This window comes from Dendrobium catenatum, unplaced genomic scaffold (genome assembly GCF_001605985.2).
Source record: "Dendrobium catenatum unplaced genomic scaffold, ASM160598v2 fragScaff_scaffold_1056, whole genome shotgun sequence".
NCBI classification, from domain to species: domain Eukaryota; kingdom Viridiplantae; phylum Streptophyta; class Magnoliopsida; order Asparagales; family Orchidaceae; genus Dendrobium; species Dendrobium catenatum.
In genome coordinates this window covers 7,394,933-7,409,072 of record NW_021319518.1, presented here as the reverse complement: position 1 = coordinate 7,409,072, position 14,140 = coordinate 7,394,933, and the positions used below count along the sequence as shown (strand labels likewise).

The window sequence follows — 14,140 nt, the reverse complement described above, 5'->3', positions numbered from 1 at the left end:
TTAAGGAAGTCTTTCAAAGCATAATTGGTCTTAGAGGTTTATTTAAGTCATTAAGAAAAATAGAAAAAAATAGAATTGTGGTGATTTATGTGGCTTATGCCATGGACAACAATGTTTGATATGGCATATGGACAACAATGTTTGATATGGGCTACTTGCAAGAAAGGTTGATGGTACCACTGAGTAGAAGCGTGGTCTTTGAAGTCCCACCATGGGCTTACCTATGCTATTATTAGAAACTTCAATTGTGCTTGCTGTGGTTATTATTGCGGCTTATGCCATTGAGAATATGGTTTGATGAAGGTCACTTGCAAGAATAGTTGCATTTGGTGCTACTAACCTTTACATATTGACTCTGATTGGGGTACAAAATGATCGAAGGGAGAGGCCTGGAAGCTATATGAGGGAATAATTGCTTCTGCATGATGGTGGGGAGTTTACCATTAGGAATGTATAAGTGTTGTTTTTTGGGCGAATGTCTTTTTTCAAATGTAGACAATTTGAGAGGTTGACTGAGAGTGGGGAGTTTCTGTGCTTGAATGAGACATTGAGACTTGAATGCTTGCTTTGGGAAACTTTTAATACTAGGTTTTATTGTCATCATTAGCCTTATCCTAATTATTTGGGGTTGTTCTACTGAATCCTACTTCCATTTGTTATTTTTAAGTCCTGTTTTAAGAGTTAAACTTGTTCTTTACACAACTTATATCCATGTAATGTTAAAAATTCTGCAATCGGGTATTGAAGTATTTTACATTTGTGGGGCATGGTATAAGACTAGAGCCATAAGCTTAAAAAAATTGTACACGGTAAAATTATCGTTAAGAAGTAATAGATTAGTATCCTAATTCACTAATATATTAAAAAATACATTTTAGCATTCTAACATATTAAGGAGTAACAAACTACACAAATATTAAGTAAAAAATTGCGCAAAGTATTAAATAACAAATTGTGCAAAATAGAAGGGTAATGCAAAAATCAAAGTAATATAAGATATCAAAGTAAGTAGTAAGAAGTGACTAAGAACTATAGTAATACCATTTGAAAATATGTTTGACACAATAAATTTATTTTTTTCACTCATATTGTTCAACATTCTGATAAGAATATTATAAAGTAACTAATTAGTCCTCAACACTCTTAGCACTCAAGCGGTCTTGATTTGAGTCCTCATCATAATCAATAACTTTTGAAAATATGTTTAACACAATAAATTTGATTTTATCACTCATACTGTTCAACATTTAAATAAGAATATAACAAAGTAACTAATTAGCCCTAAGCACTCTTAGCACTTAAGTGGTCTTCATTAGAGTTGTTATCATAATAAATAAATTGCTCCCTTTCCTCATATTCAGTTGTGTTGATGTTCTCTCAATCTCAATTCAAAATGTAACATTTGAAAATATGTTTAACACAATAAATTTATTTTTCTTACTCATACTGTTCAACATTCAAATAAGAATATAACAATGTAACTAATTAGTCCTTAGTACTCTTAGCACTCAAGCAGTCTTCATTATGATGTTACATTAATATCTAAACACTATATATAAAAAAATATAATGCCGTGTCTGCGCCGTAAATATGTCCTATATTTTCAAAAAAAGTCGTGTCCCGTGTCCGTGTCCGTGTCGTGTACGTTTCTCCGTGTTCGTGTCGTGCATCATAGATTTAAATTATTACAAATGTTTGTTAGAATTGAGAGTCATGCTTATTTTAATTGATAAATCTTAAAAAATACTTGGAGAACATTTTGCAACTGTATCTTTGGCTTGTTTTAATCCTAAGAATCATTCCTTGTGTTTGAATGTTGCAAGTTGCATAGTAGCATTCCCCCTTTTAGTTTAGTCAGATATCAACCTATCCATATAATAGTATAATCCTAATTTAATCTCAGGATTGGTCGACTTATTCTTGACATTTTGGAAGTGAGGATTAAGATATATTTAATAACATGCAAATGACAATAGAGTTGAAACTCTCGCTTCCCATTAATGATTTCTCAAATCTCCTTATAACTGAACTCATCTCCTCTTAAGTTATGGACTATCAGCATTAGGTATAAAAAATCTATATATTTGAGATTGCATGCAATTTTTTCCAATATGCATGCATTCAGGAAAGAAAAAGCTGTTATTTCACTAGCATCTTCTAAGCCTGATATGAATGGACCATGCATTTACCCTAACTTGATTTTAGTCTTAGTCTTAAAATTCTATTTATGCTTATAAAAGGTGTGCCACTCCACTTAGGAGTTGGCCATTATTCTTGATTATTTATGATCTGTACACAACAGTCGTTTTCGTAAACTGCTCATTAGCGAGGAAGTTTATTTTATTTGCTCAGTGATGTTCACAAAGATTTTGATGGTCAATGTGAACATATACGAAATGCTCCAGTTGATATTTTAAGCTGGAGAAAATTCTAGTTGCTAATATGCTCAAGCTTATGCGACAAAGCTGCAATTCTTCCTATTCTCTTTGCTTTCGATTTGCATGCTTCAGTTACTAGAAATATTTATGATTTATCTCACTACGTGTTTCTTTTGATGCTTTTGATCTATATAGTTGCTTTTTCTCTGTTCACAGCATGAATCTCAATGTTTTGTTGATTGGTTCCGTTTTCATGCAGGCATTTTTTGACGCAGAAATAAAGAAAATGAATGTAAAAAATGCATACTTTCCTCTATTCGTAACAGAGAATGTTCTTCAGAAGGAGAAGAATCATATTGAGGGTTTTGCTCCAGAGGTAAGAGTTAACTTATTGTTATAGTTTATATTATCTTTATGGATGATATATTGTGTTCATATTCTCTATCTTATATTTAACTTAATTTTTTAGTTTCTAAATTTGATTATGTGGTGTGAGTTGATTTATTGTTTTAGTTTATATTATCTTAATGGATGATGTATTCTGTTTACATTCTCTATGTCGTGCTTTTAACTTTCAGATCAATGTTAGTAGTTAGCTGGCAGGCATGCACTGGAAATCACCTTTCAGGAAATCCATGTATTGTCAATTAGCTTAGCCTTATTATTTGCTGCTTAACAGCTCGTTTTCGACCAATAACATTAGCCTAGAAGTTGGTGCCATTACATTTACAAAAACAATAAACAAAATATGAATAATAACGATTTTGAAAATGGTAAGATGGTTGAGTTGGCTCCTTTTTTTGTTGAATAGTTTTTAATTGTTCTGGTTGAACTCATTTGTTTGTTTTGTTAGGAGTCTGGATGCAAAATTAGTATCAAATGATTATGCGGGATAGAGCTTAGGTAACATGGACAGAATCCTAATTGTTCAAAATGATTTGCAAAGAATATATAAAACACCTCAAAACACTTGCTAGGACCTAACGGAGTGAGGATTTATGAAGCTGACCCCAAATAGATGGGATAAGGATAATAATTACAGTGATGATGATGGTGCTTGCAAAATTATATTAAGGATGCTATTTATGCTTAGTAAATTTTTGGCTTGTTTGAACTAAGGAAATATCGAATCTCCATTGACTTGTCTTTGTGCTGTCTTTCTTATGCAAGCATATTTTTCTCATAGAAGCTGCTGAAATGTTTTTGGTACTTTGATATATATTGACTGGTAGGAGTGAATTCACTTTTATAAGTTATAGTGAAGTATCTCAACGAGATTTATCATTCATCATCAGTTTTTAAACATTGAAATCTGCCATTTCAGTCTGTATTAGGTGCACTTATTTGAAAATACTGCAGTATTTGTGTATTCTACAGCATCTGCGTAATGGCTAGTGGTGGGATAAAAAGAGTACAAATAATTCTCTAAATAAGACAGGATAAAAAAACAACCTTTGAGCTAATTTAGCTTAGAACTGCATCTCTTTATACTTTTGTGATAGGGAGGGATTAACTGGTCCATCTTGTTTCTCAAGATGCAACTTGTTATGTCTGTTTCTACTCAACTTCTGGTTGGGAAACACGACACTTCTTTGTAGCTGAATCGTTGCATATTTTTGTAGTCCATTAGGGTTTGTTTGGAGCAGCTTTGAAAATGCTTTCTAGATCATCACTATATTTTCTTTTGGCTAATGTTTTTTTACTGCTTATAATTTTTTTGTTGTAGGAAGCTACTTTTTTAAATTAGATTTGCTTGAGTATGGTAACTGTAATCAGCTTTTTCAAAGCGTTAAATGTAATGCGAGGTGTCAGGGTTCCTTTTTTGCTTCAGTTCGCAAAGTGAACTGATAATTTTATGAACTAGTGTGTTCACAACTTGAATATTATATATTATGTACACATAGTAGGCTATTTAATCAAACTAAAATCACATAATGTAATAAATTTCAATGAATATAATAAGATATTAAATAATACTGATATTCACTTGGAAAGCTAAAAAAAGAACAAAGACATAAGTAATAAATTGACGAAACAATACTTAAAATCAAGAATAATCTTGAGATTGAGCTTTAGCTTGAGACCAAGAGGCTGAGGTAGTGTGAAATGTGAGAAACAGTTAATACGAGGCATCGTGAAGTATTCTCAGAAGAAGATTGTGAGCAAGTAGTAACTAGTTGCCAACAACAAGAACCAGTGAGAATTATATAAGAAACTAGCTGGCAAGAGAGAGTAACAATAATAACGACAAACAAAAGAATAGTTCTAACATGAGAGAATGGAGAATCAACGAGCAATGACTCAATGATTATGAGAAACAATGAAAAGAAGCGAATGCTTGTGGCTAGTTGTTGCAACAATGTTAAATTGAATCAGCATTTTATTACAAGGTGAAGTCAAGCACATTGCGCTACAATGTGAAGCATCGTGATGTGTGTGCTTCACAGGCAAGCTATGACCCATACATCGTTTCGCTTTGTTGCTAAAGCACTAGTTGTAATGAAGTTGATGTCTAACTTAAAAAAAAAAATACGAGCTACAAATTTTAGACGAGGTACTTTCCCCACAAAATCCTACGTTGTAGGATAAAGGCTTGTTCTACTTTTCCCGCAAAAGCTTTGTAACTACATTTATAAAGGCTGTAGCCTCCCCAAATGAACCCTTTGTGTTGAATTGCCTATAATATAACTTTGAGTCACTTGGAACCAACTACTATTCTGGTAAATGGGTGAAAAGTTACTCGGCCTTAGTACATTTCTTTTGATGAACTTGGAAGTTCAAGGCCATAATATGTTGGTGATGGAGCCCAGACAAACTGATAGGAAATATTTGAGTTCGCAAACCCTGAGTTCGCAAGCAAACCTAACCAAAACGGAAGAGCAAACAACAGAATTACTGCTGTTTACAACAGTAAACATCACTAAACAGAGAAAATCGGATGGAAAACTGAAACAAAACCAAGCAATTCACTTGTATTCCACTATTAGAAGAATAAAAACAGAAAAGATACAAATGTTCTTCGATTCGAGAGAAAGAACGACTCTCCAAATCTCCAGCAACGTCAAGAGCCCAAAAGACAAGAACCCTGGATCTCATATCTCATTCAAATTCAAGATAATCCTAATTCCCTCATATTCCCCTAATTAACATGAAAGGAGAATTACAACTTACCTAATCAACCCTTACATTCAAATCTTTCCCCCCAAAAATTGCATTAAGCCCATCATGGGGCCCACAGGAGTTCCTCCCCCCTCTACCTGTTTCTTCCGCCAAACAAACACCTGGATCGGTCCAGCCGGCCTCTCCTGGGTCTGCGTGAGAGTAGCAGGCGTAACATTACTCCCCTCCCAAAAACTCACCTTGTCCTCAAGGTGAAAAGAGAGAAATTGCTCTTTCACTCTGTCAAATTGTTCCCAAGTAGCATCAAAATCAGGCAGATCCTTCCATCGAATCAGTACTTCCTTATTGCCCTCTTTATCAGATCTTACCCTATAAGCTCCAGTGGTTCTAAATTCACTTCCAACTCCTCCATCATTGATGCAGGTAACTCTGCACTAACTGCATGCTCTCTTAGCGCTCTCCTCAGCAGTGACACATGGAACACCGGGTGTATGGTAGTGGAGGCGGGTACTTTCAGACGATACGCCACAGCGCCAATCTTCCCCAAGATCTCACAGGGACCAAAATACCTCGGAGCCAGTTTCTCGTTCCGCCTATTAGCCACTGATATCTGTCTGTAGGGCCTTAGCTTCAAGAACACATTCTCCCCCACTTCAAACTGCTTGTCCCTCCTGTGTGAATCCGCCTGTCTCTTCATAATTTGTTGTGCCCTCTGCAGATGTTTCTTCAACTCTTCTAGCACCTTGTCCCTTTCCTCCAAATACTGCTCCACTGACGACACTGGTGTGCTTCCCTTCCCATAGTGCACTAGGTGTGGGAGGTCTCTGCCATACATCACCTTGAAAGGCGTCATTTGAGAAGCAGAATGGTACGAGGTATTGTACCAATATTCGGCCCAAGGTAACCACTTCACCCACATCCGCGGTGTTTTGGATGCAAAACACTTCAAATATGTTTCCAAGCTCCGGTTTACCACCTCCGTTTGTCCGTCAAAATATGGATGGTAGGCAGTACTTCTCTTGAGAATCATGCCTTGCATTCTAAAAAGCTCCTTCCAAAACTGGCTAAGAAACACCTTGTCCCTGTCAGACACAATCAACTCAGAAACCCCATGTAATCTCATCACTTCCCTGATAAATGCTGCCGCTACTGATACGTCGTTGTAAAGATGTCGTAAGAGAATAAAATGAGCATACTTGCTAAGTCGGTCCACCACTACCAAAATGACCGTGAATCCTTCTGAGCGAGGGAGGCCGTCAATGAAGTCCATAGATACTTCCTCCCACATTTTGTTTGGAAGTGCTAATGGTTTAAGTAGCCCTCCTGGTGCCATCGTCATATATTTATTTCTCTGACATACCTCATACCTTGCTACCATCTCTTCAACATTCTTATACATCCCCTTCCAGTACAGCTCCGCTGCCAGCCTTCTGTATGTCTTATGTACTCCTGAATGCCCCTGAACAGCACTGCCGTGAAATTCCTGTAGTAAGTGAGGAATGTATGCTGATATTCGTGGCATCACGAACCTCCCCTGATGTAACAACTTCTCCCCCTCCAAATAGTACCCCGAATGGCTACTACTATCCTTCCTCAAGTCTTCCTTGATTTTCTTCAGCTCCTCACTCTGCAGGCTTTCTTCTTTGATGCCCCCCCAGTTAACCATCATTGGTACTAATACTGCCAACTCCTGAAGTCCCCCAACACATCTGAATAAGGCGTCAGCCACCTTATTTTTCACCCCTGGTCGGTACTGGATCTCAAAGTCATAGCTCAAAAGCTTTGACAACTACCTCTGATGTTCCTCGGTTACCATCTGTTGTGCCAACAAGTATTTCAAACTCCTCTGGTCATTACGAACAATGAAGTGCCTCCCCAAAAGATAAGTGTGCCACTTCTAAATGGCTAGGACGATGACCTTCATCTCTCTCTCATATACTGACTTCAATCGAGCCTTGGTCAATAGCACCTGACTGAAATAGGTTACAGGCTTGTGATCCTGCATCAAAACTGCTCCCAAGCCATACCCTGATGCATCAGTCTCCTTTTATCTAAGTTTTAAAAATCCCGCTTAAATTTAAAAATTCCCGCCCATGGCTGTCGAGCCGGCTCGAGCTCGTTTACAGTTAGACGAGCTCGAGTTCGAGCTCGCTTTCCATGTAACGAGCCGAGCTCGATAAGGGTATAAACTCAACTCGACTTGACTCGTTTACACCCCTAAGGCCACGCGATGGTACTGTACCCCTTCACAAACCTCCTATAGTAACCAGTCAGACCTAGGAAACCTCTCAACTCCCTTATGTTCTTAGGCCTTGGCCAGTTCTGCATGGCCTCAATCTTGGACTGGTCGGCTGCCACTCTCTCTTGAGACACCACGTGTCCCAAATACTCCACCCTCGACTGGGAAAAATTGCACTTCTTTAAATTAGCTTTCAACTGATGCTCCTGTAGGATCTTCAGAACCTCCTTCAGGTGCTCTAAGTGCTCCTCCTCAGTTTGGCTGCACACCAAAATATCATAAAAAAAAACTCGCACGAACTTCCTGAGATGCTTCCTGAACACTCTGTTCATCAAAGACTGAAAGGTAACAGGGGCATTAGTGAGCTCGAAAGGCATCACCAATAACTCGTAATGCCCCTCGTGCGTCCTGAAAGCCGTCCTCTGAATATTATTTTTCTTCATTCTGATTTGGTGGTAGCCTGACTTCAGGTCCATCTTAGAAAACATTACTGCTTCGTGCAACTCATCTAGCAACTCGTCAATCATCGGAATAGGGAACTTATTTGGTATTGTCTTCCTGTTGAAAGCCCTGTAATCCATGCAAAACCTCAAGCTCCCTCCTTCTTGACTAGTAGGACGGGGCTAGAGAAAGGACTCACGCTGGGCTGACTATTCCTGCCTCCAACATCTCCCTGATCAGCTTCTCGATTTCATCTTTTTGAATGTGAGGGTATCGATAAGGTTGAACACTAATTGGTGACACCTAATCTTTCAGAAGGATTGCATGCTCTTGCTCTCTGGGTGGTGGTAAGTCCTGAGGTGGCTGGAACACCTCCCTGAACTGCTATATGAGTGTTGCACCACTAGTGGAATGTCTTCCTCATCCCCCACACTCACCCTCTCCAAGCGCTACAGCTCCACCATATATCCACCGCCCACTTCCTGTATGGATCTAATCATGGATTTGAGAGATACCCCAACCTTGATCAGGCCGCATCACCCTGAATTGTCCTCCTTCCTCCCATCACCAGTTCCATCCTCAGTGTCCCCCAATTGATTTTGGTCTCCCCTAATGTTTGCAGCCACTCAATTCTTAGGATGACAACAGTACTCCCCAATTCCAAGGGAAGAAAGTCCTCCCTTACCTGGATCCCCTGAATCTTCAGCACTACCCCTCTGCAAACTCCTCTACCCATTTCCACCTTTCCCGTGCCCATCATCACCCCATAACCTCCTGTATCCACTAACTCCATTCCCAACAACTCAACGATCTGGGGGGAAATGAAATTGTGGGTTGCCCCACCACTGTCAATCAACACCACTACCTCACGGTCAGCTATCTCTCCTTTCATTTTCATAGTGTGACTCAGAGTGAATCCCACTGCAGAGTTCAGAGAGACTTCTGCCACATCCAGGTGCAACTTCTCCTCCTCCCCCTCTTCATATCTGCTCCCACCTCTCTCTTCGTCTTCCTCGTCTTCATAGACAAGGAGAACTTGAAGAGTTCGGTCCTTGCACCTATGCCCCAGCATGTATTTCTCATCACATCTAAAGCACAACCCCTTTGCCCTCTTATCCTACATCTCATTCTCTGTCAACTTTTTGAATTGTCCCTCATTCCCCCCTCCAGTTTTCTCCTTTGGTGCTTCCTTCAGACCCCCTAGTACTGCCCCTTTTGATGGTAAGAATGTGGTAGTCATCTTGTATGATCCCCTGAATAGTTCCCTCGAGCTCCTCTTTCTGATTTCTTTTGATCTTCCACCAACTGCGCCAGCTCCATTGCCTTCCCTAGGTTCCTCGGCTCTAGCACCCTGACTGCTGTTCGTATCTTTGGTTTTAGCCCCTTCATGAAGTTCCCTTCCAGGGCTGACTCTGAAATGTGATCCAATCTGCTAGCCAAGCACTCGAACTTATCCCGGTAGTCTGCCACGGTCCCTTCCTGAGTCAAAGCAAAGAATTTCTCATAGAAGTCTCTTCCCCCATCGGCTCGGAAACGCTCCAATAAGCAATTTTTGAACTCTCTCTAGCTTCGTATGAGCTCCCTCCTATCACGCCACTGATACCAGGCCAAGGCTTTTCCTTCCAAACACAATCCCGCCGCCGTTAGCTTCTCTTCCTCTATCAACCCATTGACCGCGAAGTAACGCTCCACCTTGTAGATTCAACCATGACCATCTTCACCCTAAAAAACGGGCATCTTCAGCTTCCTCACCCGTGGGTCTCCCCCTTGTCCCCTGAATCCTCCATAATCTCCCATTCCTCGAAGAGGAGGTGCTCCCCAACTGTCACGATCTTCCCTATGGCGATTATATCTGAATCCTTCATCATATTCACCTCTTCTCCCTTCAAAATCAGCACCTCGGCGATGGAATTCTTCCTTTCTTCCGATGAAATCAACACCCCTCCGGTCATTTCCCAAACTCATCTCCTCTCTTGAAAGTGGCTCTAGAGGTGGCATGTCGTCCTCCCCCTCAATGACATCCACTTCCGGATTTCTCCTCCCCCTAAACGGGTTTGGATTTCCTCCTACACCATGGCCTCCGGTGGTCTCTCTTGCTTCCGATCTCGTAGGATTTGTCTTCAACTCCAACAGTTTCTTCAACATTTCTTCCATCACCGCGAATTTCCCCTCTATCTTTTCATTGTTGGAGGTGATTTGTGTTTGAAAGTCAAAGAAGTTTTCCTCCAAATCTGATTTTAGTTGACCGATCTCGCCTTCCAAGACCTCTACCTTCTTCCCGGCCATCTATCTTCCCAAGAATCACGAAGATCTTCTTCCGGTAAAAAAAATCCCGCTGAAATTTCAGGATTTCAGCCGCCTACGGTCCCAAATAGATGCTCTGATACCAATTTGATAGGAAATACTTGAGTTCGCAAGCAAACCTAACCAAAACAGAAGAGCAAACAACATAATTACTGCTGTTTACAGCAGTAAACCGCACTAAACAGAGAAAATTGGATGGAAAACTGAAATCAAACCAAGCAATTCACTTGTATTCCACTAATAGAAGAATAAAAACATCAAAGATACAAGTGTTCTTCGATTCGAGAGGAAGAACGACTCTCCAAATCTCCGGCAACACCAACAACCCAAAAGACAAGAACCCTAGATCTCAAATCTCATTCAAATTCAAGATAATCCTAATTCCCTCCTATTCCCCTAATTAACATGAAAGGAGAATTACAACTTACCTAATCAACCCTTACATTCAAATCTTTTCCCCCCAAAAATTGCATTAAGCCCATCATGGGGCCCACAGGAGTTATGCCCCCTCCCTGTTTCTTCCGCCGAACAAACACCTGGACCGGTCCAGCCGGCCTCTCCTGGGCCGGTGTGAGAGCAGCAGGCATAACACAAACATGCAACGGTCTGAGCTTCCTATGATTTTAATCATTGGCTTGAATATCAGTTACCAGTGCTACAATCAAACGAAGGATGCTGTCATATATATACCCTTTCTGAAATTGAAGGCTGCAGTAATCCAGTGAACATAGTATGCATATTCATCACAGACCATCTTGGTACTGGAGCACATTTTGTTCTCAATTGATGCCTGTTAATATATGGGGTTGCTAGTAACTCCAGATTCCATGTTAAATGCAAATCGACTTGTTTATTGTTTATGCAACTAGCCCAATACTTGATACGATATGAGTTCAAATTTATCCTACTTCGACCACCACTTAAGTTTATTAATCCTGTTTTTGTTCTTTGAAAACATTTTATATGTTCTTTAATATTCAAATATATGATTGAGGTTGGGGTTGGAAAATGGAGGGCTGTTGATTATCTTTTGCTAATTTTTGAAGTTCTGTAATTCTACCTGTGTTTAGATTTAATTTGGGATAGATATGCTACCTTTATTTGTTTTCAGGTTGCCTGGGTTACTAAGTCTGGACAGAGTGATCTGGAAGTACCTATTGCCATTCGTCCAACAAGTGAAACTGTGATGTATCCATATTTTTCTAAGTGGATAAGAGGCCACAGAGACTTGCCATTGAAGCTAAACCAATGGTGTAATGTTGTACGATGGGAGTTTAGTCACCCCACTCCTTTTATAAGGTAGTTCTTTTTTTTTTCTTTCTTAGCGTCTCTCAAGAGCTATATGCTTTCTATTCTCCTTGTGCTTCAAGTAATAACATTTTTCACGACTATCTTTCGAGTATCCTATATGTTTCTTCACGTGCGGTTTTATTGTGCTGGGAATCATTAATGCACTAGGTTCCTATTAGCAATGATTTGTTATAACAATAGGCAAGCAAGCATTTGAAAGTTGATGGTTTTGTTGAAAATTCATTGGTTATTGCTTTTCAAGAGCTGTATCTCATCCATCTACCTTGTGTTTCAGCTAATAGTTATTCTTTATAAGCATCTTTGGGTTTTTATCCTGTCTAGTGATCTGGTTAGAAGTTTAAAATTGAAGTTTCTTATAGATATTTTTTCTGAACGATGCACTTTTATTCTGCTTGTAACGATTAATTCAGTTGGTTTTTTGTTAGCAATGATTTGCGTTAACAACAAGCTACATGCGTTGAGATTTGATAGAATTGTTAAGATTCATAGTGTTTTCTGTTGCTTAAGTTGGAACTTTAGGTTAGTTGCTACTGATATTCTAAAACTACGCTATGATTTTTGTAGAATGTATTGCTTTTTTCATAATATTATGCGTAGATGTTGCTGGATAACCTATTCAATTAAAAAAAGATTTCAAAAGAAATGGTGAAAACTATTTTTTTTGTTTGTTAAAGTCTATACTTTTATCATTTCTATTTTTCTATTTTTTGGTTTTGTAAATTCATTATATAGTCTGTAATTATTTGCATTATAATGAGTCCTTTATTATTGTTCTTTTTTTATTTTTTAATTATAATTTGTTATTGGTTAATTATCCTTTTGATGTAGAACGGGAGGGGGGTAATTTAAAAAAAAAATTAAAGAGCTAAAATTCCATCTCATATTTTCCTTAATTAATGGATTTGAATTTGAAATTCAAATATGAAAAAGAGGGAGGGAAGAGAGGAATTAATTATCTCCTTAATTGGGGCCTTTAATTAGGAAGGAAATAATTAGGATAGAGGGGGAGAGAGAGGGGCCGGCCTTATGAGGAGGGAAAAGGAAAGGTGACCCCACTTCCAAAAAAAAAAAATCTGAAATAAGTTCAGATTTAGTATGATTGAAGGATTTCCTAAAATAGATGTATGTTATTTAGGGAAGAATTTAAAATTCAATTGAATTTGAATTCGAAAACTTTCCAAATAAGATAGGAGCTAATTTAGGAAAGTAATGATGGTGAAATGAAATTGGAATTAAATGATTAATTAATCAATCAATTTCGGAATTGATTAATTAATTGAATGAAAGAGGTTACCAAAACTAAGGTAATTAATGAGGGATTTGAAATTCAAATTAGATTAATTTGAATTTAAAATCTTTTCAAATTAATGACAACTTAAATAAGGAAAGAGGGATTTTTTTTTGAGGGAAGTGGGGCTAGGGAAGGAGGTGGCTGACCGTTTTGCGGAAGAGGAGGGGTTTATGGGAGAATTGGTCGGTGGAAAGTGGGGGATTTTGGCCGGTAGTCAAGGGAGGAGGAGAAAAGGATTTAGGAAAAGAAAGATACAACCGCGAGCCCGGACATGCACATCCTGCAGTTGACGGGTACTACGCTGCCCTTCTCCAAGGGACTTCAAGTCACGAGCTCGGACACATCCTGCGACTGGTGGAAGCTACGAATTCCTCCCATAGGAATCTCACCCCAGGTTCTTCTTAAAGAACACAAGTGCAAACACAATTTTATTAATCATCCAACATTACATTACACAAGTAAGAGCTTCTATATATAGCTTAAGAAACTAAAACAAGACACATATGCCTCTAGGGCTTACATAGGACGACCCTCTTAAGTAAAGGTAAAAACGAAAATTTCAGAATAAAAATAAAAATTACAAATAACAAAATAAAATAAAGTAGAATGATCTCAGCCGTCGATCGTCGTCTCCTCCTTTAAAGATCTTTATGATTGGATGTCCGCATCACCTTTTCTAGCGGAAATTGTCTTTGGCAGAACTCATTTATAAGGTTTATACATGAAGCTTTAGTATTTTCATAGAACTATCCTCTTATTTATTGTAGCTGGCATTGAGCATGGTATGTCTTCAACATGATGAATAAGATTTTGTGCTGACCACTCCATTTAAACATTTGCAGGAGTAGGGAGTTTCTTTGGCAAGAAGGTCATACAGCGTTTGCAACAAAAGAAGAAGCAGACAAGGAGGTAGATACTTTGTCAACTTTAATGTGCTGAAATTTATCCGTCGTAACGAGCTTATGAATTTAGATGGTTAGGTTAAGGTCAAATAAGTTAGATGGACTAATAAAATGAGAAATCTCATGTGGACTAATCATAGAAATATCTGCTTCG

At 38.6% G+C, this 14,140-nt stretch overlaps 1 protein-coding gene across 1 annotated transcript in view; it reads left to right on the top strand.

Annotated features, from left to right (window-relative positions):
* Nucleotides 1-2,633: 2,633 nt before the first annotated feature.
* Nucleotides 2,634-14,140, top strand: part of LOC110104647 (proline--tRNA ligase, cytoplasmic-like) — a 37,298-nt gene continuing 25,791 nt past the window's right edge. Inside the window, exons 1-3 of the mRNA XM_020833840.2 lie at nucleotides 2,634-2,754; nucleotides 11,594-11,781; nucleotides 13,927-13,993. Coding sequence (XP_020689499.2) covers nucleotides 2,665-2,754; nucleotides 11,594-11,781; nucleotides 13,927-13,993 — 345 coding nt within the window. The 5' untranslated portion in view covers nucleotides 2,634-2,664. The remainder of the gene's footprint in view (nucleotides 2,755-11,593; nucleotides 11,782-13,926; nucleotides 13,994-14,140) is intronic.